This window comes from Pyrus communis, chromosome 1, assembly GCF_963583255.1.
Source record: "Pyrus communis chromosome 1, drPyrComm1.1, whole genome shotgun sequence".
Lineage (NCBI taxonomy): Eukaryota > Viridiplantae > Streptophyta > Magnoliopsida > Rosales > Rosaceae > Pyrus > Pyrus communis.
This window is the reverse complement of record NC_084803.1, coordinates 23058886-23085690: the sequence shown is the minus strand read 5'-3', so window position 1 is coordinate 23085690 and position 26805 is coordinate 23058886. Positions and strand designations below refer to the sequence as shown.

The window sequence follows — 26805 nt, the reverse complement described above, 5'->3', positions numbered from 1 at the left end:
ACGTTTGTGTAGACACACATGCAAGTACTTGCACTAGTAGATGCTAGTAATCTATTGCAGTTTCTTAGGTATGATTTCTAATGTGTGATTGGCATGCATTTCTCAACTATATATTGTAGTAGATACTAGTATGGAGATGTAAACTATACGAGTTTTCTAAAATTGGAATTAGTGCTTTCAAAAGAATTTAATTAGATAAATGATTATGATCCACTCACATTTTGTTTTTAGCCCCTCAGGACCTAGTGAGGCAAAGGTGGTAGTAACGATGACGAGTGGGCTTGGCAGTAACGCATTCCTCCTTTGAGGTAGAGTGATTCTACTTCTGTCTTTTATTTATCTAGTTGTAATAAATCATAGCCAAACCTTCGGTTATGCTTGCATAACGCATATTGGTGGCGTTGCATGTACTACTGCTATGCTCTGAACATGATGTGACCTGTAATATTAAGGTTAAATTCTACTGTGTCCCCAAATGGGAAGGATGTTGTAGTCGACTTTTCGTGCATGATAATTTAGTTGTTTATAATTATTACTTATAGCTTCGTCACCATTTTGATGATGGCCAACGCATCTCCACCTTTAATTTGAGAGTTATCGGAATTAGAGTGTGTTAATCTAGTCCTTTTCACTTTTACAAACCTCACGTGTCAAATTTTACACAAAAAAACGGAGACATTTAATAGTTTTGGTTTTTCATGTGAAAAAATAACACATGGCAATTTGCTTTTGTCAAAGGTAAATTGCAAAAGTTGCTTCCAGTCTCATCTAAAAATGATAAAATCCCAACTACCAAATTTGTTACTGCAACAGTCTCTACTTTGTTTCATGTATCGACGTTTCATTTTCAGGTAGTGGCATTTTTGAGAATCTCCAAAAAGGTGATCCCTTTTTATTCCACCAATCAAACGTCCATATAAACCCAACAAAATATCCCCGGTTCCAACACTGAGCTCTCTCTCTCTCTCTCTCTCTCTCACTGTGCTCGAAAGGAGATCTATCTTTTTATTCCTGTGATCAGAGATGAATTGTCTCCAGAATCTCACAGGGTCTGTCATCCATTTCCTACGCATATATTCCGTAAACATTCACCAATTTTCTTTACCAATTAATTGATCTTTTTTTCTTTTCCTTCTCTTTTTTTTTTCCTTCAAATTTCAGATCCTCTGTTTTTCCTCTCCGGAGCTTCAGAAGCAATCCCACGGGGAGGCCGTCCTTCTCTATCGCAACTCTGGTATGCTCATCCTTCTCCATTACGTATAATCTGCGTATGCATGCGTGGTGTGAAATTTTTTGCAGATTTTATGAACTTCTCTCGCTCAAATGCAGGGAACGATGAGCTGCATCGATCTACCCAGAAGCATGGCTGTGAAGGTAGATTAAGATTTTTGAAAAGTTGTGTGATATTTTCATGCTTGGATCTTGTAGTCGTGTTTTTTACTCTATTGGCTTGGTTTCTTTTTTGGGTAATTTGTTTTTTCTCGTGTTAATGAAAGTTTGAGTATGGGAGATGGAAGTAGACTAATAGTTATGTATGTATTTTGTGTCAATTGTAATTGAGATTACTTCAGCTGTATCATTTTCCGAATTCGGAAATAAGTGTAGTTAACAGCCTGGTGTTACTGGTTTAAGCTGCTAAAGTAAGTGGTGAATTGTTATGGTTTAGGAGAAGTAGATAATGGACTCATGGTCGATGCGCTATGAAATTAACCCGCATACGGTTTAAGCGTTTGCACCAAAATTTGTACCTCCAAGTTATGGCCGTAATACATGATCGGGTATGAACTATGTGCATTACTAAACATCAACAGGGGGAAGCCATAGACACCGTTCATTTGACATAATATCATTTGTCTGTGATGGCCCAATTATGTTAAGTAGTTTCTGTGGATCTGTGTGTGTTTTTGTAGAGTAATTGGGATGAGCAGTATGCATGCCTTAATTCGATTAGTTGTTCAATTTTTGAGACGTGTTGTCTTGTATCTGTCGTCGATCATGCTACTTGGTGTGACTCTGTAGGCAATTTCTGGTTCCACCTCTAGCGCTGAGACGAGTGGTGCTCAAGCAAAAGATGAAAAGTCTGAGATATATAGTAATAACATGACAGAAGCCATGGGTGCTGGTAAGTTAAATGCTTAAAATTTTAATAGACATGGCTCGATATACTGAGAAACGAGATATGAAAATGTAAGATTTTTGAGTGTTGGCAATATGGATTAGAGGGTGTGCAGTGTTTAAAATTTAGATTGATTTCTTCCAATGGTAAATTTTTATTGTTACTTTGTTTTTGTCATTGTAGCTAACAATTTCTCATATAATCTTGATGCAGTCTTGACCTATAGGCATGAGCTAGGTATGAACTACAACTTCATACGTCCAGATCTGATTGTGGGGTCTTGCCTACAGGTGATCCTTTTTTTTATTTTTTTTTATTTTTATTTTTATAACTGGCCATATGAACAACTTTTATCCATTGTTAAAGCTTCCTAGTCTGAGTATTTTTATTTTACTTTTAACCAGACACCTAAAGATGTTGACAAACTCCGAAGCATCGGCGTGAAGACCATTTTTTGCTTGCAACAAGATTCAGATTTGGAGTATCCTGAATATGTTGTCTTCAAAGTTTTCTTTTGACATAAAGAACTCATTACTGGAAAAAAGCATATTCACGTGGTTCACTTCATTAGGCATGAGGTAATATGTGTAATGTGTTCGCCATTTGGGGCAACTGTGACAATATAAGTTTAGTTAGAAGAAAATTAAACTATAATTTCCTTAATTAGAACTTCCAGATATTTTAGTGTCGACATCGGTGCCATTCGAGAGTATGCCAACACATTTGATGACATTGAACACTTGCGTGCTGAAATAAGGTTCGTTATTTGAAAAATTATTGGTGTTTCTCTTATTCTCGTTCATTTTCTAGAATGAATTTCTGAAGCAGTTAACTTCAGTTTCTATTTCCCAATTCTGTGACAATTATTTGGAATGATCTTTTTTGTTGTTGCTCTGTTTGGAGAACAATATCAATAACCAGCTTATAAACTTTCACTTACAGGTTTTTATTTCCATTACATACATGCACATTAGGACACATGACACATTCATATATAGTTGCTTCATATATGCAGCCTGCTAATGTCTGATGTTGCAGGGACTTTGATTCATATGATCTACGTCTCCGGCTTCCTGTTGTTGTTAGCAAATTATATAAAGCCATAAATCGAAATGGAGGTGTCACTTATGTGCATTGCACTGCTGGACTTGGAAGAGCTCCTGCAGCTGCGGTATGTTGTTAATGGTGTATTTGAAACAATGTTTTAAAAGGCTCGTCGCCTCTATTTTGAGGGTGTGAGCGGAGGGCGTCGCCGGAGCCGCCTAGGCGCGCCTCAGGGCTTTTTTTTTTTTTTTTTTTGTTTGTAACTCCCAAACCCAAATTTTGGGTAGGTTTTAACTGCCTCATACCTCTTCCTTGCACTATCGTCTCTCTGCCTTTTTTTTCTGATTTTTATTTTTTTTATATATTGGATGTGTGTGCTGTGTGTGTGCATTGTTATATGTGTGCTCATTGTGCTTTTCATCCTCTATTTTATATATATATATGTGTGTGTGTGTGTGTAATATATGTATATATATGTGTGTATATATTTATAATATATGTGTGTGCTCAGCGTAATTATTGATTAATAATCTTATTTTTTTAATATAATATATGTGTACGCTTGGTGTATATATTAAAAAATTTAGGTCCCGTGAGGCTTTGCCTCTTGCCTAGGCCGGGCTATCCCTTGGACGCCTCGCCCACGCCTCACGCTTTTAATACATTGTTTTGAAAGTAATTTTATTCTTCCCAATGTTTGCGCAAAATAGCAAACACCTTATGGAACTAATGGATTAAACCATTCACATGGAAGCCCACCCACCTACTTATCAATTTATATTACTTACATAAATTAGTGTTGTGTTTGTGCTTTTGGCATCAATGGCATGTATATTTTCATCCATCAACATTTGTGTTTGTGTTTAGTACTTTGAGACTTCTTCCTCTTTTATTTTTCAGCCAGAATTAATGCTTAGTTCAATATAAATTCAAATTAATCTGTTTGACGTCCAAGGTATACTTTTAGAAAATTGACCAGGGAAAATGAACAAGGGGAAAAGGTTTTAGTAAATTAACATAAAGTGGGGAATATTTTTGGTCAAAGCCAAAACATACGTTTAGTAGATTATGTAGAAGGGAAAGCACATACTGTCTGTATAAGGACAAAATGTGGGAGTATAAATGCAAAACACTGATATTTGACATTATAAATGCAAAACACTGATATTTGACAAGCTGATTCCTGTATTGTAGTGAACCCCTGTGACATGTGTTTTCCGTGTGGGGTCTCATATTTCCCTTCAGCTAAAAATTTTGTTTTTTCTTTTAGACCATCCGCAGACCTTGCAGTTTCTTGAGCCCTCTTGACAGACTGCTTCCAATCCTGTTCAGAAATCTATAAAGTGAATACGAAATAAGCTGACTTTCTTGCCCAATGGACAATGATTGGTTTTATTTCAGAAGGCTTGGTGAAATGCTAATGTACTCAGTTAAGAATTTAGTAAAATTTGTTAGAAAATCATTTAAGTCATATGAAGCCTGCAGTGATAGACGGGCATTCACAAGTAAATGCATATCCAAATAGTCTTCGATGTGAGAAAAAACAGTGAGAACTGTTGAGAAGGCTCCCGTTAGTCGTAACATCAAATTGTTTTTAACTTCCAGGCAGTGACTCTCATTTCATATACTTGTTGGATTGTCTATTACACAGATCAGTGTGGTGTGTCAGTTATTTCGTTTTAACACTGTTCCTGAATGTTGTTATGATGGCAGTTGGCTTACATGTTCTGGGTACAGGGATACAAACTTACAGATGCTGTCAATTTACTGCTGGTAACTATTTCTTTGACATATTCCGATGGTTAATTTATCAATATTCAATACAACATATCTTGTTGGTAAAGAGTTCCTGTACATTTTATTTATTGAAAATGAAAGTTCCAAGTTATTTCTCAAAAGTAGAAAAAAAATGCCAGGAGAACCTTGAACTTGAAGCTTATTTCGTGTGACAGGAGATCGTTCTAACATAAAACCAGTCATTGATATTGGACAAGTTTTGGATTCACGAAACTATGACAGGAGAACCTTGAATATGAATCTTTAAAACCACTCATGAATTTTATGCAGTTGTAAGACATTGCTATTTTCTGAAGAAAAAAGTTTCAGAAAGTTCGAATCAGTGATATGATAGCTAATTTGAGCAAATGGGAAAGTGGGCAACTGTACTGCATAAATTAATGTGGAACTTAATAACGTCTCAGAAGTATCTTTTTTCTGGATTTAATGCAGAGCAAACGTTCGTGCTTCCCAAAACTGGATGCTATAAAAAATGCTACCGCAGATATTGTGAGTCTATTTTTTTTTTCTTTAATGTCATTTCATATATAATTGCGCAAGTTGTCTTCCAGTTTTTCAAGTTTATCAATTTTCAACTTGAAAATATGATGATATGGTAAGAAGTTTCAGGGTGCATGTTGTTACTTCATTCAAGTGCATGGTGACTCTCTCTTTAATAGAAAGTTTAGACCAATATTCACCAACAACACAGGAATACATCCATTCTTTTACAAGCCATTACATTCCTTAACAAAAATATCTTCCCAAAATTGCCAGGTGGTAAATGCTTGCTGGTGATTGTTTTAAACTTTTAATTTATGGGAACTTTAACGAAAAGCTTCCGGTACTGTTCACTTTAACGAAAAACCATATTTTTACACTAAAAAGCCAATCCTGGTACTATTCACTTTACCCTTTATTTTGTTCTTATCGTTGAAACTCAAAGTTTTCATGCTCTTTTCATTAGTTTTCCTTTTAATTTATTGATGTTTGAATTCATTAGTAATCTAAATTATTGTAGGGTGGTTATTTTCCCTTTGTTCTTTTGTTTTACTGAAATTTGCACCAACCACCTGAACTTCCAGGGTGTGCATATGCTTGCCACCCAAAGAAATATTTTTAACAATTAGCACCTAGGCTTAGATTTGGTGCCTAATTTACCACCTCCATCTATTTCTGAAACAAAGTTCATTTGATCTGATATCTGTCTTATTTTATTATATAAATATGAAGTTATTAAAAACTCATATGTCACATATCTTCTCATCATAAAGCTTACAGGCATGACAAAAAGGGTTGTCACATTGACTTGGGGAGGTGATAATTGCTCTACAGTGGAAATCTCAGGACTTGATATTGGATGGGGTCAGGTAATAACCTTTTTCAACCTTAGCAGCAGACTTAATGTTTGATATAGCTTCAAACTGTGATTTTAATGTATAGTGCATGCTATCTCTAAATGCATAGTATGGTATGGACGGTTTTGATCAATGAGGATTGACTCTTGGGTATTACTTCCCAATGCTCATTTTTCATATTAATGTGATAGAGATGATGGGGAAGATTAGTCTTGTAAGAAACGTGGATGTATATAATCATGTACAAGAGATGCTTGCACCTTAAGAAAACATGTCGTTCTCTTCATGACCAAGCAGCGAGTAGAGTTGCCACATACATATTGTTCAAAGGAGATTTTGCATATCTTAGTAAAGTACTTGAATGATAGCTGTCTGGCCTATTTGTAAAGACAAGGTCCTAGTAGCGGCTAATTAGATAGGATATACAGATGTCACTTGTAAACTCATTGCTGGTCACTAAAACATAAATTATGTCATTGTGGTGCAACCTATGACAAGCAGTGCATTAGATTGATTGTTTCTGTGCCATGGAGTTCAAATTTCATCAGAACAGAACTGCTGTTGACTTGAATAGTGCTGTGAAAAATAGTTGCTTCTTCTTTGGGTAATGGCCAAGAAGTTTTCCATTTGCATTTCTTGTTTATGGTGGACAAGTGAAACATAGTGTTTTTGAATGCTTAAGATATTGTAATTTCAAACTGTTGGAAATTCGGTGATAAATGTTTTCTTTTCAATCTATGATTTACTCTTGTGATGCTTGTCCAGAGGGTTCCTTTAGAGTTTAATAAGGAACAGGGTTCGTGGATTCTCAACAGGGAATTGCCGGTGAGCATTTTTTTGAATCAAAAGTTTGCTTATGTTTGGTCTTTCAGGTTCAACATGGGTTTTTCATAACACATTGAATGTTGCATTCATCGACCAGCTTATTAAAATAAACTCATGCTTTACAGGAAGGACAATATGAATATAAATACGTCATTGATGGTGGGTGGACGCACAATAAGCACGAGCCTTTCACCTCTCCCAACAAGGATGGCCATGTCAACAATTATGTTCATGTAAGGTTCAGCTTTGAGTCTGTACTTCGTAAATGTTGAAGAACATAAAAGGAAGATATCCTAGCGGATAGGGTGTTGGGTTTCTACTCATGCGTCCTGGGTTCGAAACTCCCCCCTTCCCTAAACTATTGTAATAGTTTTGAACCCTCCCCCCTACCCTTAATAATAATAAAAGGAAGATATAAATATATGTTCTTTTATAAGAAAATCTTGAGGTTCTTTTGTTATCGTGGGCAAGAATAAAACAGTAAAATCTCGAGATATAATGCCTGTCAGGGCTTTGTTTTTGGAAAATTTTGTTTGCGCATAAGTTTTAGTCTTAAGGAGGCAATGTGACCACTGGACATAAAAAACTTTCCGGATATCTTTCACTCTTTGTGAAAAAATGCCAGATATGTTTCAGGGAAATTGGAAAGGAAGTTATAAATTTGCTGCATACTTTGTGGGAATAGGAACCTTTGATCTCATGGTTAACGGATTCTAATTGTCCAGATCGCACCATATTTCTTCTCATTGGCTGAGCTTCTCTTGCAGGTTGTTGAGGACGACCCTAACAGCGAAAGTGCGGCCATACGGAAGAGGTTGACTGGTGATGATCCTCATCTTACAACCGGGGAACGACTGAAAATAAGACAGTTTCTCGAATCTTGTCCCAGTGATGAGTGAATTACAAAAGGGCAATACAAGTGTTCTAGCATGTAAAGTAGTAACTGTACGAGTTCCCTAACATCACATGTTAACATATATGAAATAAATGTGGTATAGTATAGTTAATGATCAATAAATTAAATTCATATTCCAGCAACAATTTCATAATAGAAAGGAGAAGAATTTTAAGTGACTGACCTGATTTATGAGTGGAGATTGGAAACAGCTGATCAATGTTGTAGAGATCTTTGCAGGAGGATGAACATAGGAAAGCTGTGTTTGATTGTCGCAGAGGTAAGTCCTGCTCAACTTGAAGTTTCCGCTGCCTTCGCTTCATGATTATTGGTTCAAGTAGATTCGATTTGATGCGAGTTTGTCGAGAGAATTTATGATAATTGAATACTTGCTACTTGCACAAAATTCTACTTATATTTGTTTGATCCGTAAACCCGAAACTTAACTGCTGGAGGGTTCAAGACTTGTAGAGATGATGATAGGATGCGTTCTGCAGAGGTTATTAGAGATTGTGGAATTCTCGGGGTTACTGCAAGTGACCAATTATTAGTAGTGAGCTTGTTTTATTGAATTCTTGCCTGTTGTTTTTCTGAATTGTAATTTATAATGTAGAAGTATTTGGGCTTATGAGTCAAACTTTCGGTCTGGTGTTCGACAAAGTGATCTAACATTTGGACTCATTTGAGAAACTGAATACGTTTATTATTTGTATGAAGGGTTGAAATTCTATTTTCTGCCAACTTATTGACAAGATTAATTGTTTTGAATGCAAAAAATCATCTTGAGGGGTTTTAACTTTAAATTTTGAGCCCCATCTTGGTTAATATTGCTTTCAAAGGTCATTCCATACCTAAGCAATGTCATACTGTTTAGTCTTTCTGACCAAAACGGTTCTTGAGATTAACATAAATCCCTTATTTTGATCCTAAAAATGAAAATCGATAGAAGTGGATGCTGATTTTGCCCATCGTAAATCATTTTGGTTCTTCCATGCAAAGTTGTCAATGTTCTCGTTAAACTGTCATATGAACGATCACGTGAAAGTGAGGAGTTATACCAATCTCAAACTATTTTAGCAAAAAAAACCTACTTATGTATAATTTAGTGGTACGCATTTTATTGTATTTCAAAAATGAAGATGGCATTTTACCATAGTGACGGAAAGTAATCATGTATATGCACTCTGATGCGGAATCAATCCCGATTGATTTTTCTCTCTTAACAACTAACAGGTTAATCTATTAATTGCATTGTTGTTCGTAAAAAAGAATTTTATTCGTTTAAATGGTGACTTGATAACAAAATGACAGGAGATATTGTTGTATAAATTTAGAGACTAAAGAGAGAAATATGGAGAGAGGAGAGAAGGGCTTGAATAGTAGATAATTTCTCATGCCTTGTGATTTTATTTATACTACTAGGTCCATCTCCAACTCTTAGGTTAAAATTTAAAATTTAACCCAAAAAATTTAGGTTTTAACCAAGAAATAGTTTTTATACTTTAACCCTTCCAGTAAGGGCGGACATAAAAATTTTGGAACCGCAAAATCAAATCAAACAAATTGTAAAAAACCGTGTTGACCAAAAAAAGTCAATCTAGGTTCAAGAATCTGACCGAACTGTACATAACGGTTCTGGTTTTTAGGTTGGTAGAACTATTTAGAACCAGACCGAATCGTGAATATAAATAATTAATTAAATTTAATAGTTGTATACAAGTGTCACTAAATGAGTGGTGAAAACCAAACTGGTTTCACTAAGTGCGACTGCATGGGAGCATTTCTCAATTAGTTTTTCATTTGCATGGTTCACCTATTGAGATAAGGCACATATTTGAAAAAATGAGGTCATTTTCTCTCATAGATCTCCAAATTTGACATTCAGGTTTTGATTTCCCTTTTTCTTTTTTCTTTTTTACATAGAATGGTTTTAAGGTGTTCAATTACATCCTACTTTTTTTTCTTTCCCATTTTCCTGGGCCTTTTTAATCTCTTGATAAGTACCTTTTGGGCTTGAATTATTGAATTCGTACTAACATTCTTGCTGCATATTAAATGTATTTGTACGTGTGGATGTATATTTGTATTATGAATGTATATGTACATTTGAATTGTGTTTCTTTTTGTTTGTTTGGTGTTAAGGACATTTGCATTTTGATTAGTATTTGAAAAGGATATGTTTTGTTTGTAACTTTGTATAACCATTTTAGAAGTCGTATTTGAATGCAAGTATGCAAAAAACAAGAAAAAATTAGGGTAAATGACAAAAAAACTACCTCAACTATTGGTCTCACGACACTGTCATACATCATCTTTTTAAATTGACAATGTCATACCTCATCTTTAAAATGGTTCAATGTTATATCTTCCGTTACTTGGCCATAAATTTTTCAATTAAATGCTAACGTGGCTTGATTCGGGGTCCACTTTCTATTAAAAAATTAATAAAATATTATTAAAAACTAAAAAAATATTATTTAATATATTTTGAAATATTAAAATAATACAGAAAAGTTAAAAAAAAAAAAAAAAAAAAAAAAAAACCCCTCAGTCCGTCCCTTTCCCCTTTCTCTCTTCTTCCCCTTCATCTTCTTCCCCCTACCTGCTTAATCTTCAAACAAAAAAAAAAAAAAAAAAAAACCCCAGTTCATCCATCCCTCCCCCCCTCCCCACCCAACCAGTAGAAGAAAAAGAAGAAGAGAGAGAGAAAAGAAAAAGAAATTTCTTTTTTTACTTTTCTTTATTATTTTAATATTTAAAAAATATTAATTTTTTGGGTAAAGTACAAAAAACTACTTTAACTATTGGGGTCACGACAGTTTCATACCTCATCTTTTAAAATTGACAATGTCATACCGCATCTTACAAATTTGTGACAATATCATACCTCTGTCAATTTTTCTGTTAAGTGCTGACAAGACAAGAGACTGTGACCACTTTCTATTAAAAAATTAATAAAATATTATTAAAAACTAAAAAAAAATATTTAATATTTTTTAAATATTACAATAATAAATAAAAGTAAAATTAAAAAAAAATTAAAAAAAAAAAAAGAAAAAAAAAAGGAAAATTTGAAAACCCAACCCCACCCGCCCCCTGGAGAAGGAGGAAGAACTAAAGAAGAAGAAGAAGAAGGAGGAAGAAGAGGAGGAAAAGAAAAAATATATATTTGAAAACCCAACCCCACCCTCCCCCCCCCCCCCCCCCCCCCCCCAATCAAAGGAGAAGGAGGAAGAAGAGGAGGAGGAAACAAAAAATAGAAACTGCAACCCAAAAAAAAAAACCCAGAAGAAGGAAGAAGAGGAGGAGGAGAAGAAGAAGGAGAAGAAGATGAAGGAGAGGAAGAAGGAGAGGGGAAAGGGAATGCCACACCCCTAGGAAATTTTTTTAATATTTAATTATTTTTTAATTCAGCTGGATTAGTGAGTGGTCCTTGTCTCTTGCCACGTCAGCACTTAACATAAAAACTAACAGAAAAATTGACGGAGGTATGACATTGTCACAAATTCATAAGATGCGGTATAACATTGTCAATTTTAAAAGATGAGGTATGAAACTGTCGTGACCCCAATAGTTGAGATAGTTTTTTGTACTTTACCCTAATTTTTTTTTATTAGTCTTATATAATTTTTTAATAGAAAGTGGGTCTCGAATCAAGCTATGTTAGTATTTAACTGAAAAATACACGGTCAAGTAATGGAAAGTATAACATTGGACCAAATTCTAAAGATGAGGTATGACATTGTCAATTTAAAAAAAATGAGATATGATAGTGTCGTGAAACCAATAGTTGAGGTAGTTTTTTGTAATTTACCCAAAATATTAAGTAAACTTTGAATAACATTTTGATTTGGCATACAAATGATTTAGTATTCGGAACTGTAAACCGGCATGAACCGAACAGGAACCGGTATAAATGAAATCGTGGCATGAACTAAACGAGGATCGATTTGAACCGATCGATACGGTTTTAGTAAAAAATTTAAGCGGAACTGCAACGAACTGTTGATATTTCCCGGTTTCTATGCCCTTTTGAGGTTGGAACTGCACCAAACCGCACTATGCCCACCCTTACCTTCTAGGTTGAATTTTTAGCTCGAAATGATAAAAGAATGAATTTATGAAGATTTTTTTTCTTAAAGTAACTTTAAAAAAAATTGTAGATTATCCTAGTTTAATTTTATGAAAATTTCAATCTAAAAATATTTAGATTCCAATAAATATTGAAAAAAAATCACTGAATTGACACCATCAAACTCGTGGAACACTATGAAATTGAAAAAAAATATGAAACACATGAACACATGAAAGATTTTTTTAAAATTATTTTAGTCATTGGATTTAAATTTGGACTTTTATATCTCTTTTTTTAGGGAGTTTTAACGAAAAACTCACGGTACTGTTCATTTTAACGAAAAACCATATTTTTACACTAAAAAGTCAATCCTGGTACTATTCATTTTACCCTTTATTTTGTCCTTATCATTAAAACTCAAAATTTTCAAGCTATTTTCATTAGTTTTCCTTTTTTTTTTTTTTTATTGTTAGATTTGATCATATTAGATCTTAGCCAGTTGATTCAATGTATTTATAAATATAAAACTAAAAAAAATATAGATATATGGTGGACCCAGCCCACTAACCTAGGGGAAATTCTGGTTTAAATCTGCCCCAAAAATGAGTTTTAGGTTAAAACTCATATTTGGCTCAAGGTTGGAGCAAGTTGGGGTAGGTTTAGATTGTTTAGAATCTAAAATTTGAGTTTTACTTCAATGGTTGGAGTTGGTCTAAGGGGAGAGAAAAACTTACTCTCCAAATAATACAAACACTAATAGGAAAAGTTTAAGGAAAGTGTTATTAGCACTCCAAAAATCTCATTCTACATTCTTCACAAGTGTATTTTTCTTTCTAAATATAGAAAGTTTGGAGTGTAGAATGATATTTTTGGAATACTAATAACAATTCACAAGTTTAAAATCTCTTAGATTCCTACATAATCTCTACTTAAAATTTATACAATTACACGAGTTATAATGCTACCTATAACAAATAATCAGTTTTTATCGAGTTCCGCCGTTTTTCTTTTCTTTTTTTAGAAAAATAGAAAAATATTGGTGGGTATACAATATTCCAATATGGTGCTTATGTCATCCACTTCCTCCTTGTCTTCCTTATCCTCCATGGCGTCTCTTGCTACCTCCACGTGTTCCAAACGCTCCTCGTGAAGGCTATTTTTGAAGGCAAATCGAAGGCTCCAGCGAAGATCCTCACCCGCCTGCGGCTTCACGTATAGAAACCGAGACCTATTTTTGAGCAGAGAAGGATGACAACGGGCTTTTTTATGAATCACGAATATGGCAATACGATATGATATGAAACGGTGATATGTAAATTTGGAAAATATAAAATACAGTATGAACACGAAAAAATTTATAATAAATATATTTAAAAAACACATTTTAAATAACAATAAAAAAATTTATTCCCAAATTTGAACATTTTAATTCAAACTCTCCAATGAAGCCACTTAATACAATGATTTTTTTGGTATTCATTCATCCTCATTTGTAAGTCGTTGTCATAGGTTTGACTTTCACTAGAGAAGAATTTAAACCAAATCATTGTGTGAGGTTTAGTTATGCCCTCACTCTTTAGTATAAATAATATCGTATGTATTAAAAAAAATCTTTTAAAAAAGGTTGGTAGTGGTGCAGGTCCAGTGGGCAATGCGTAGTTTTGTGAGTCTGTTGGGCTTTAGTCCCATTGAAACCCTAAAAAATAATTAAATAAATAAAAGAAAGAATGTGGTATCTTCTTCGGAAGGCCTTCTTCCAACAGACAGCGAGCTGGTTTGATATTGTTGTGCTTTAAAAAAAAACTGATTCTACTGTACTGTGAGAATAAGCTCATTTTTGCTGCTCCACGTTTTCAGTTTTTTTTCATCCAAAACAGTGAAAATAAACTATTTTTAAGTGTTTACCAAACACCTTTTTGATAATTGAACCTAAGACATCAAAAAGAATGTCACTAGGCTGTAATACTAAGCGGCGGAAAAAGGAATGAATATGATTCCTAACAATTACTAACACCTAAAGACATTAGGTATGTGGATCCCATCAATTTAGGTACGACATAACTCAAAAATAAAGGTACCCATTAACATAGGAAGATTGTTTATCCGATATACCCTATCTTTCACATTCTCATTCTTTTTAATCTCTTATTCCTTTATATCCCCGTACCATGTAAGTAAATATAAGTGGATTACTTTTTTCCACATGGGGCCATATTTATTTTTGGTTGGGTACAATTAAATTAATCAGTATAATTATAGCATAAGTACAATTAAATTAATCAGTATAATTATAGCAAAAGTACAATTAAGTGACTCCCAACAACTGTGTCTCAATACCTTGAAACACAAGTTCCAATAAACTCAGCCTACGGAGTACATGTATTGAGCCTTGCTTCCTGAAAACCTATCTGAATTTGGGAGGTGGGTGAAAGGGAAGGTTATGGGAGTTGATGTTAAGATGTTAAACTTTCCTCCCCAAATGTTTCTTCCAAATTTCAAGTCCAAGAAGGATCAAAATAATTGCGCTATAAAGATTCACATTAAAAGAATGCCAATCATCTTGTAATTACCAAGTCCAGTACAGTTTATGTGGATAAGATTCTTGTTTGAGTTACAATTCCAAGCAGCTGGCCTTATCTGACATAATTGACGGAGCCATATAGCACTAATAAACTCAACAAGGCCGTTAAAGAAAACCTGTTTGTTTTGATCATACAAATATTTAGAAGGGGGTAGTCAATTAGGATTTTAAGTAATTCTTTAAAAGTCTAGGTGTGTTCAACCGAGATTTAAAAAAAATTTATAACATTCCAAATGAATTTTATTAGGAATTGATTTTAAAGGATTTTAAAAAGTTGGGGAATTCTAAAGAATTGGAGAGATTTCGTAAAGTAATTCAAGCATTTTCAAATCTCACCACTCCTAAGAATTTGAGGGAATTCACTCAAAATTTTACATTAGACACAGTTTTATCACACAAACTGATTAAAAAAGGTAAAAGTTACTTGTCCAATTTTGAACATCACTTTATATATATATATTACAGAGTAAGGCTGGAGAAATGAAACATTTCATACAAAAACTTTGTAATATCTCTACAAAAGCTGAATAAGAAGGCAGGATACTGCCGGTCAATATGGTGAACATGTACACGCTCTTACACAAGTTTCAATTGTTCCAAAATATTCCTATCATCCTGCGCAAGTCACTCAGACCACACTGAATGCTGATTGAATTGTAGACGAGAACCGCGACGCAATGGTCTGGGACGCAAACTGTTGGATCTGCTTTTTCGCATCTGGAACCAACATCAAAGTGTTTTTAATCAAGAATACATAAACAAATATCCCATCGCATGCTACAGGGAGAGGGAACAGATTGAATAAATAAATAAAGAAGCCACCTCATTGTCCCACAGATATGAAACTATTTCAATATATTACCAAAGGCCAAATTTAAAGTGAGCAACCTATCAAGCTAGGGGCCGCCCAACATATGCTCAGTTGGGAAATCCACCCCATTGAAATATGTGTGTATAGAAAGGGGAGGATGTATGCAATGTTATCTAACAGTCGTACGTGATGAGTAACATGCATATTATTACTCGCAAGAATGAGCGCTTAATAGCTACAGTACACTATCATCTACTTAAATATCTTTCATACAACATATACCTCTCCCCACCTTTTTTTTTTTTTTTTTTTTTTTCAATTTTTATATATATATATATATATATATATATATATATATATATATATAAAGTGTTTTTCGTGTAATCTGTCCAAAAAACTTTTAAAACCCCTGCTTTCAATATGAATGTTTCACTAAAATAGCTGACACAATGCACTATCAGAAGGCCTAGAAATGCTAAGGTTTAAGCAGACATCCATCCTATGACACTCAACACAGAAAAATATGCCATATATCAATATATCTAACGAAAAAAATCAAATCAATGCTTCCATACCTTTGCGGCATTTGGTAAAGCCAACAATATTTGCAATGCTCAGGGTCAAACAAACTCCTACAACGAGGAGATAATCTGCCTGAAACTTTATTAGAGAAAATATTCCAAGCACAATCCATGCGACAGCCTGCCCAAAAATGAAAACAGCAACTTGAGACGTCAAAATGAAACTGTTCACAACTATGTGCACATTCTACATACATGCACACATGCATCCAGATCTTCCAGGTTACAAGTGCATGAAACCATACAGGACCTTGCTATATATTTTTAAAAGACTTTTCAGTTTCAATATTATGCATATCATCTTCAACTCCAAGTGGATCTGTCCAGCTTCTTATAGAACACATAAGTAACGCAATGCTTTTAATATCTACTTCTATAACTTAATGCATATAACTGATCACCATAGACCACCTAATGCATCTGCTACCTCTTTAAGGAAAAATCGTACAAACGAAAAATTGGTGCCGCACCACTTGAAGCCTATTTGCTTACCGTGATGTAAAGTGTCCACCAGAAGAGCCATGAATCCTTTTTGTTCATCCGGGCCAATGACTAAAGGCATACAAGTAAGGATCAGCATGGATGATAGTCAGGTAGTGACAGAGTCAATGGTAAACAATCTTATGCCACTGAGCTTAGTAGTAAAGGGAAGAGAAACCGATAATACAAATTTTTGTGATGGTAATACAAACCTCTTGGTCAAGGCATTCAAATTTCCACACGCTCTCCCCAAGATCATTTATTTCATTCCACCACCTCAAACCAACTAAGATGCGTCCACTGACATTCTTAACTACCCAGAAATCAAGAGCGGCAAGAAGAACAGTCACGACAAAAATGATGACAAAGTTATCAAAAAAGAGGGCAGAAAGTATGTAAAAAGCCAATGCTCCAGCCTGTGAAAGAAGGAACATAATGTTACTTAGAGAAGGAGGCACCACATTTGTAAGTGACAATCGTTCGTTTATAAGAAACACTAAACAAGAAAACTGTAGATACTAGACCTTGAAAAGAACATGGAAGAAACATGTCTTTGGGTTGGCATAGTTTTCCCCTTGTGGCTGCACATGAAAGTACAGTAGAATTAGCTAAATGGAAACAAAAATGAAAAATGGCTACAACATAATAGGCTCATGTTCAAAACAACTCCAGGCTTGCTAAACAACTACAACATAACGAGTTCCCAAGTTCATCGGAAATGGCCAATATTAGGGGGAAGTTTTCAAGTTCGGTGTCAACTTGCATATTATTATTTTATCTGCTAAGGGAAAATAATGTAACACCTTTGATAAGAAATGCAATCCTCTTGTGACATATTATACTCCTCCGAAAATTGAACTCTTTCTTCGGGTGTCATAACAACATAAACCCTCTTCTTATTTTTTGTTTCTCTTTAACAAACCCTTTCCCATTCAAAAATTGCATTCAGCTGCCGATCTTATATCGGCAGATTAGAATTAAGTACCTGGACAATGCTAGGCCTCCTCTAAGTAGGCACCATACGGATCCTTACGGAAAATAATCCATCACAATATAAATTGTACCGATTCAAGGCCTCACTAAAGAAGGATACTTAATCTCCTCTTCGTTTGCACAATTTTCTACTTAAAATTTTGAAGAAAAACATCCACCTAAACAAAATCTGAAATCCAAATCTACCGTGGAAATTTTCCAAACGAAAATGTTGACGAATATTCTAATCGTTTCCCATTATTTTCTCAGCAACCAAACAAGAATGCAAAACCCATAATCCAGATCCGTTACTAACCCAAAAACCCTCGCAATCCCAACATTAAACGCAGCAATGAATGGCACAGAAATCCGAGTAAATGAAATTGCAAATAGTAAGCAACGAATTGAAGAACCGAGACAACTCACCTGGCTGAGATCCATATTTCCCAGCTTGTGGTTTTATGGGGATATCTCCGCTCCTCTCTCTGAATTCCGAACAGGAAAATTTCTGAGCCCTCTCTCTTCGTCTTCACCTTTAGATGCAGCTCTTTTTTTTTCATTTTTTTCTTTTATTTATTTATTATATATTATTTTATTTTCACAATATTTACGTGGGCTTGGCATCATCTCAACTAATTCGGGCCCAATATGGGCTTTAGGCCTTTTTTCTTTGAAGGTGACAACTTCCACAATGAGAAGGTGACGGGCTTGTCGATGCCGTCTGATTTTAAGCATACTGCTGAAACATTAAATTAATGTGTGGTACGAGCTATTCGAAAATATACACGATAGTGGCGGAGTCAGGATTTTAGCTTAGGAAGGACCTAATGTAAGTTTGTGAGTGTCAAGGAGAATGACTTCTAGTTCTCGACAAACTTGTAATTCGATTAGTTAGTTTTCGAATCAAACTTGATTTATGTTCCTCCTTTTAGTTTGTGGTTTGATACTGGCTGCTCAATTCACATCACAAATACCTTGCAGGGCTTCTCAAAACTAAAGGAGAGAAATAATGAAGTTTACAATGTTTTTGTTGGAAATGGGAGCAAAGTAGCAGTTGAGTCCATTGGCAGTGTTTCATTAAGGCTTTCTTCTGGTTTCATTTTGTTTTTAAGTCCAGTACTCTATGTACCTTCTATGAGAAGGAATTTAATTTCAGCTTCTAAGTTAGTTAAATAAAGTTATACTTTTATTGGTGACAATGAAAGTGTAAGACTTTTTCATTCAAATAAATTGGATACTTTGCTCGGTTATGCTTCTCTCCATGTTGATATGTGGCAGTTACAATATGATTATTTATATGAATGTTTTACAGTTTGTCATATTGGTTCCAAAAGATTATTTCAAAATGAAAATTCTCCCACTCTTTGGCATAAAAGACTGGACACATATCCAAAGAAAGACTTGTGATTTTATCAAAACAAAATCTCGTAAGAAAACTTGATTTTGAAAGCTTACCAACTTGCATCGATTGTTTGAAAGGGAAAATGACCAATACCAGAAAATTAGGATCCACAAGAAGCTACCAACTTTAGAAATAATTCACACAGATGTGTGTGGTCCTTTCCCAAATAAAACAATATGTGGTCATTCATATTTTGTCACCTTCATTGACGATTTTTCAAGATATTGTTATGTGTTTCTTATAGCTGAGAAGTTTTCTGTTCTTGATTGTGTTTAAAATATACAAAACTGAAGTTGAAAAACAACTTGATAAGAACATTAAATAGTGAGATTGGATAGGGGTGGTGAGTATTTTGGCAGGTTTACAGAGACTAGACAACATAAGGGAGCTTTTGCATCTTATCTTGAGGCATTAGGAATAGTTGCACAATACACTACTCTAGGTACTCCATATCAAAATAGTGTGGTAGAAAGAAAAGATAAGACCCTGAAGGACATGATTCGATCCATGTTTTCAAGGTCCAAGCTTCCAATTTTTCTATGGGGAGAAGCACTCAAAACAGCCAACTATACACTGAATAGGGTTCCAAGCAAGTCTGTCAAAGTTGTACCTTTTGAAGCTTGGACAGGTAGGAGGCCAAGTTTCAATCATTTCCATGTCTGGGGATGTAGGGCTGAGGCTCGGTTTTACAACCATCAAGAAAGGAAGTTAGATCCAAGAACTGTAAGTTGCAGGTTTATTGGATATGCTGACAAGTCCAAAGGTTTCAAATTTTATTGTCTTGATTCCCACACTAGAATTCAGGAAACCAATAATGCAAAATTCATTGAAGATTTGGAAGAAGGAATAGTGCAACACAGCAGCTCAGATTTTGAAGAAATTAGAGATGATCTTGATCAGGCTTCTGCAACAATGCATGCACCATTGCTTGTAAGTCAAGAAAGTTCATATTCTCTTCCCGTTGTTCTCCAAAATGCTCAACTAGAGAATACCATGTTCATTCCAGTAACTGCACAGCCACAAGTGCACAATTACAACCGTGAACAACAAGTGCCTGAGCAACAAATCCCTGAGCCTGTTGTTGCTTAGCCTTTGCACCAAGAGCAGCTGCCAATAAGACAGTTAAATAGGCAAAGAAAGCATGTGATCATACCTGATTTTGTCTATTTACAAGAGACTGAATACAATATTGGACATGAAGACGATCCTACCACTTTTAACCAAGCTGTCAATAGCTCACAAACTTACATTCTCCCACTTGAGTGTATGGGCGAATGTAAGCTTAGTGTAGATTCTCCTTAAGTGGGAGAATGTAAGTTTGTGAGTTTGTGAGTGTCAAGGAGAATTTACACTAAACTCACAAACTTACATTCTCCCACTTGTAAGTTTGAATAAATGATAGGATAATTTACACTAAATTTGTTTAAACTATGAGAGGAAGATTCGAAGACTGAACCTCAAGTGCATGGGCAAATGCTCTTACCTAACTGCGCTACAAACCTCTTGCACTTAAAACTCTCTAGTGTGAAAATTCCCTTGGCTACACGCAACTCTCTACAAACCCAAATCGTACAAAAGAGGGGTTGTGGAAAGACTTTTTAGTGTAATGGAAACACAATCTGGTACACCAAGGGGGTGTTTGTTTGGCCTCACTAAGTGGGACTGGACTAGACTGGATTAAGTATTTAGTGTAATCCCATGTTTGGTAGGTAGAGGGACTGAGTTTAATGGGATAAACCCGGACTCGCTCAGACAAAGCCCTTCGCTAAGAGTTCTTCGCGAGGACCCCCAATTTTCACGGTACTACTAAGCCTAGAGAAAGAGAAATTTGTCGCTTGTCTGCGAGAGAAGACGTCCTACTCCTTCGCACTCGTCATCTTCACCGTCCTCTGCGTTCTGCTCGCCGTCATCTGCTCCTCGTCAGGTAAATTTCGAATCTGACGATTTTCTTTTGCTGATCATGAACGACCTCGTTGAACGACTTCGATTTTGTCTGGTAAATTATTCTTGGGTTATGAACGACTTCGTTGTTTTGGTTTGAAAACTTTTCAATAACTGATCTGAGCAGTTGAAAATAAATTAGGGTTTTGATTTTTAGGTTCAAATTGATATTAAAGTTTGGCTTTTACTGAAGTGGATTTGATATATATATATATATATATGAATTTCATCTAATATTTGTTCTGCCATCGTTGAATTTCATCTAATAATTGATATGTATATAGTCTATGATTGTATGTGTCTGTATGTATGTACGTACTATGTGTGTGTGGGTGTCTCATTCTATATGGGTATGCTGATTTTGGGTGTGTGTGTGTCCTGGAATTCAGCATATTCAAATCCTTGCAATTGGACCAGAGTTTGTTCTGATTTCAAGGTAACTTCTCTAAATCTCAGTGGACTTAATTTGTCTGGCACTTTGTCTCCGAGCATTTGTAATCTTCCTTACTTAACTAAATTCAATGTGTCCAAGAACTTCTTCTCTGGTCCTTTCAGTAGTGAGCGAAGAAAGTGGGTTTAACTAAAATGAATCATGCTCTGAAAAATATCTTGTTTATCTACTGTAAGTTGGAACTAATGGTCCTGCTTCAATTTCCTGCATCTAATGGCTCATGTTCATGGGTTGTTTGTCTTCTTGATTGATGAATCATATTGCAATATATATGTGAAGTCAATGAATTCTGGGGCTTAATTGCAAGCAATAATCTTACCATTGCCTCCATATCCTGTTTTGATCTGGGTTCAGATTTTCGTTTGGGAGATGCATCCTTATCTTTCTTTGTTTGAGTATTCGTCTACTGTGATCATTGGAGTTTGTATATATAAAAGAAGGAGCTCCATGGCAAAAATGAATACAAATAGAGCAACCTCAAAAGCTGTAAATTGATTGGAGCTCCATGGCAAAAATGAATACAAAAAGAGCAACCTGAAAAGCTGTAAATTGATTGCTCAAAGGCTAATTTTTTTGTTAATTAGTTAGATATCCTGTACAAATAGAAAATAGAATGAGTGACTTGTTTCTTTTCCGACTTGTGATAGCTACATATTTGAATGCCTTTATTGTTTGATTATGTTTAAAATATCTTTGTTCAACCTCTACTTCTTGATTCAACAGATTAAAAAGACCAAAGAAAAAAAAAACTATAATCCTTAATTCAAACTGAGCATACGAGTATTCTTGTTTGATCTCTAATCCTTGTTTCCATTTAGTTCCTCTTGCAAGCTTGTTGGGTTTTTAGTATCAAAACTTATAGAAGTAAGTAATCAAAACTGAGCACAAAAAGGATTTGTTAAGTAATGAAGTTACCTAAAATTCAAGCATTTGTAATGCTTAATAAGCTTGTTTCTAGCACTTGGTAACTTATATAAATCAAGTAATGAAGTTACCTAAAATTCAGTTAAGTAAGGGTTTGGCAAATTGTCATTATCTCGAGATTCTAGACTTGTGCACAAATAGGTTTCATGGAGAAATGTTGACCACTTTCTGCAAAATGACCAACCTTAGAAAGCTTTACCTCTGTGAGAATTATGTGTTTGGTGAAATGTCTGAGGAGATAGGGAATTTAGCTTCACTTGAAGAGCTTTTCATTTACAGTAATAATCTTACCGGTGTCATTCCCACGTCGATTAGTAAGTTGATTTGTGTTGATTTGACTGTGAAGTTTGAAAGAAATGTCGGTTGGTGAAGAACCTTGGGTGGGGATTTGTGTTGATTTGACTGTGAATTTCAGAATCTAAGTTGAGTTTTTTCAGAGTGTGTTCAATTTGACCCTTCACACAGTTCGTTCCTTTGATTTTGGTGTCAAATTATAATGCTCAATTGAAAGATTGATATTTTTATACACATTGGATGTAACTATGTAGTTATTTTCACCATGTCTATCGAATTTTACTAGATTCTTTGTACTTCTATTTATTCAGTACGATTGGTGGTTGTGATCTTTTAGGCATGGAATTTATACACAGAAGGCAAGTCCATTGAAATGCTCGATACATCAGTAGGAGACTCCAGTAATCCACATGAAGTTTTGCGGTCAATCCATGTGGGTTTTTTATGTGTGCAGCGAAATCTGGCAGATAGGCCAAGCATACCAGCTGCAGTTCTGATCTTGAGTGGTGTGGATTGCCTGAACCTGAAAAACCTGGTTTTTACAGTGAAAGGGATCTAGATGACAACAAAGTCGATCCTTGTGCAAACAAGGTTACAGCTTTTTCATCTGACGAAGACACTTTTACCCTACTCAAGGCTCGATAGTTGATATTTCATGTTGCTGTTTATTTCATCATAACTTGATCTGATGTCTATTGAAGTGAGTCAAGTCAATCAGATATTTATTGAGTAATCCTACTTATACATTTTCTTGCTTTACATATGCTTTGCTCTGATATCAGCGGTGACTCGATTGGAGATGAATTCAATTTGATTAGATGATACATTAGAATTTCTGTGATTTGGATTCAACAAATTGTTCACTGTATTTTTTAATGTTTGCTGCAGTATGGGATGAACTAATGGTTTTTTTCTTTTCGGTACAACTTAATATAACACGGTTCAAAAAAACACCAACATGAAAGGTAATAAGGCAAACGACAAAGCAAACAAAGCTGCAAAAACACAACCAAAAAAAGCAAACAAACCTTTAACTTTAATCTGCAACTTTAAACCAAAGATGAATAATTAAGAAAAACATCCTGAACCATGTCGATTGTTGGGAGAACACTATGTTATATTGATGTTTGGAACAATGCTACTCTTGAATCATGTATGTTTCTTTTGTTGGCAAGAAAATTTGGTTTTTGTATTTTTATTGAGTCTCACTCTCATCCAAGATTATTAATTTTAATAATATCTTTAATAAAAAAAAAAAAAAAGCAATTAAAATAGAACAATAATGTAGTCCTAGTCTGGGCAAACACCAAATTGGTGAACAGTACTGTTTTCATTATCCTGGTTCTTAGTCCGACACTGCACCAAACACTTCACTAAGCTAGTCCAGCTTAGTCTAGTCTAAGCCAGTCCAACTTAGTCCCTGCAGCTAGTCCAGTTCCAGACAGTCCGGTGCAACAAACGCACCCCAAGTGTTATAATATTAGTCCGGAGAAGTTTTTTTCTTCAAGTGTTTATTTACTCTTGTACTATGACATTTTGTGTACTGGACCATGTTCCTGATACACTGAAAAAGTGTGGTGTTATCCACACACCAATTTTTATCTCTTACACCACCTTCACAATTTCCGACCTATGGATTGAATGACTTAGAAAAATATTAATGGACAAATGTTAACAAAAGTGCATGCAAAATAAAAATAAGTGTGTGAATAGTACTATCTCCTGAAAAATCTCTCTAGATTTTGTGGTAAGGGAAGGCATATATTTTGTGGTAAGGGAAGGCATAGATTTTGTGGTAAGGGAAGGCAAAAGGAGAAAATCAGCATAGATCTCTTGTTACTCCACCAGCAAGCACAAGCAACCACCTTATCCTGGTTTAACCAAACCTATTATGGTACCTTATCTTGGTTTAACCAACCCATCATGGCATATATCGATGGGAGGTTTGCAACTTTCCAGAGGGATCTAAAACTTGGACATTTGGAGAAAAACCAATACCAAAGTAGTAAAAGAAGAAGAAAACCAATTGAGTAAATTGAGCGAATCATCTTGTTTTAGACTACTCAAGCTCAAAATAATGAAAGAAAATAGCACCAATTGTTTCACCAGTGTTTTAACGTTTAAGCAAAGTGATCTAGAGCATGATCATTTTGTTTAGTTGGATTTAGTTTCCACTTTGTCGGATAAAATTTTGTTTTAAAGTTTGATAGACGATAGTTGGCGAATAAGTAAGAAATTAGACAAATTGATCTAACATTTGGATACATCAAAGAAATCAGGTTGAGAAAATGTCGCTTCTACTTAATTATTTTCAGTTTTTATTTTTTTTCTTCAGATTAGGTTCTTTGTATTAGCATGATTGGTTCTTTGTGTCCACATAATCATCAATTTCAGACTTTACATTTCTAGTCTTGAACAAGTTAATCTATTGAATTTTTTATTTTTTTTTCTATACAACAACATATTGAGAGTAGTGAGAAAACAAATTAATATTGAATTCGCTATTCACGATATTTAAACATAAAATTTCTTAGTTTCAAATAAAGAGGAATAAATAGATATGGATAAAACAAATAGAATCATAAAATGGACTCGTCCTAACCAAATTACTTAAAGATTAATTTTGATGGGTAAATGGTCAATCAAACAGCTGTTGCAGGGTTTGTTATTGGAAACGATCGGGATTGCAGGGAACCAGAAGCTTAGGAGAAAACACAAGTTCATGGTTGAGGCAATTCGTCTACGAGATATGCTAAAAATGGCTCGGAAGCAAGGTTATAGAAATATTTGCGTGGAAGGCAACTCAAAGCTAGTAATTGATGGGATTGAAGGGAGGTCTAAATAGATATTAGAAGCATTATTGCAAATATTACAAGTCTGGCAGCCTCTTTTCTAAACATATTTTTCGAGAAACAAACTTTTTTGAACACAAGAGATTAGTAGCTCAATACTATCTTATTTGGAACCGCACTCTTCCTTTGCGTGAGACCCACACCCTATCTTTTTTTCCTTTTCTTTCTTTGATCTGTATTATTAAATATCTTTTGATGTATTTTGTATTAACTTTTTTTTAATCGTATTGAAATTAAATGTTCCCGTGACTTTGCATGAAGTCCATTTTTTCCTGATAAAAAACAAAAAAGGAATAACTTTAACGTAATAGTAAATAACATTAAAAAATTTAGGTGTAAAAGATGACGAGTTTACCTAAACATTCAGCCATATTAGAAGCCGTTGGAAGATAGATATAAACTATAAAAAAAAAGTATTTTTCTTGCAGAATGTGCATAACCGAATGATGGTCAAAAGAGCAGCACACAACAACCCAACTCATGTGCTGTAATTCCCAGTTCACAGTGAGTCACTGTAGTGTCGGTGCTGCCTGAGCACCAAGAGCCAGCGGCAATGTCAGGGATTAAATTTATTGACAAAAATTTTACAAATTAAATGACATGAAAATTGATGATTAAATTATGAATTAAACGTTGATAAACATGTTCATTCCCATTGATGACACGTCATTTAGATTGTAAATTTCGTCTACAAATTTAATCTCTTTAGCATTACCGAAAACAAATTCATAGAGATACCCACCCACAAACGCAACGGTCCAATTTTGCATTCCTTGTACCGTGCAAATTCCAATAGAGAATACATAATTGAGTGTGATGCCAATGATGTGGGAATCACAATCCTACCCTCCCTAAGACGGAAAATACAAGTGACAAAGAAAGCGATTCTTATAAAACAATACTCAATCATTTAATATTAAAAAAAAGAGGTAACTAATCATCCAATAAGGAAAACGAAAAATAAACTTCTCCTGCAATTAAAATATAAAGCTCACTCTTATCACTACAGTTCTTAATTCATATAATATAAATCAAACCTATAGTGTTCGATATCTACATATAATATGAATCAAACTCAACGGAGTATATAAACAAATTAAATTGTAATATGAATCAACGGAGATTATTTTCACACATAAAACCACCGTCAAACGCCTTTACAAAACCAAACAACGGTCGGAACTGTGTTTAATTAACACAGTTACACAACACGAAAGCACTCTGCTTTGCTTTGCTTTGCTTTTTCTTGGTACCAAAATCCTTACAAATTTACCTTTTATCTCTGACAACGACACGCTTCACAGAATCAATACAAAGCACACAGTCCAGGTGTCCATCTCAAAGCGCCTTTACTCTCTCTCTCTCTCTCTCTCTCCTTTACACTCTCTCTCTCTCCACCAACACCCACCCACCCACCCCCCCGGGCG

The 26805-nt window shown here is 34.8% G+C and overlaps 2 protein-coding genes across 2 annotated transcripts; one reads left to right on the top strand and one right to left on the bottom strand.

Annotated features, from left to right (window-relative positions):
• Window positions 1-1128: 1128 nt before the first annotated feature.
• On the top strand, window positions 1129-8193 carry LOC137734976 (phosphoglucan phosphatase DSP4, amyloplastic-like). The gene is made up of 13 exons (XM_068474326.1): window positions 1129-1234; window positions 1330-1374; window positions 2020-2122; window positions 2330-2406; window positions 2521-2597; window positions 2793-2873; window positions 3155-3287; window positions 4874-4933; window positions 5390-5446; window positions 6211-6306; window positions 7060-7119; window positions 7245-7352; window positions 7887-8193. The coding sequence occupies exons 2-13, from the start codon at window positions 1336-1338 to the stop codon at window positions 8016-8018; spliced, it is 1023 nt and encodes a 340-aa protein (XP_068330427.1). The 5' UTR covers window positions 1129-1234; window positions 1330-1335; the 3' UTR covers window positions 8019-8193.
• A 6901-nt stretch (window positions 8194-15094) lies between these two features.
• LOC137742368 (Golgi apparatus membrane protein-like protein ECHIDNA) lies at window positions 15095-18080 on the bottom strand. The gene is made up of 6 exons (XM_068482226.1): window positions 17941-18080; window positions 17067-17123; window positions 16755-16958; window positions 16555-16614; window positions 16057-16183; window positions 15095-15387 (listed from the first exon to the last, which is right to left on the bottom strand). Exons 1-6 carry the CDS (start codon window positions 17953-17955, stop codon window positions 15299-15301), a joined length of 552 nt encoding a protein of 183 aa, XP_068338327.1. The 5' UTR covers window positions 17956-18080; the 3' UTR covers window positions 15095-15298.
• Window positions 18081-26805: the final 8725 nt, after the last annotated feature.

Bases quoted from the DNA above. Each gene is read 5' to 3' on its own strand.
- LOC137734976 (XM_068474326.1), top strand. From the start codon at position 1,336: ATGAGCTGCATCGATCTACCCAGAAGCATGGCTGTGAAG. The intron at 7,120-7,244 runs GTGAGCATTTTT...CATGCTTTACAG, and splicing joins TTCTCAACAGGGAATTGCCG to GAAGGACAATATGAATATAA. The intron at 7,353-7,886 runs GTAAGGTTCAGC...CTTCTCTTGCAG, and splicing joins ATGTCAACAATTATGTTCAT to GTTGTTGAGGACGACCCTAA.
- LOC137742368 (XM_068482226.1), bottom strand. The intron at 16,959-17,066 runs GTCTAGTATCTA...CTTCTTTCACAG, and splicing joins TCTTCCATGTTCTTTTCAAG to GCTGGAGCATTGGCTTTTTA. The intron at 15,388-16,056 runs GTATGGAAGCAT...TGTTGGTTCCAG, and splicing joins CTTTACCAAATGCCGCAAAG to ATGCGAAAAAGCAGATCCAA.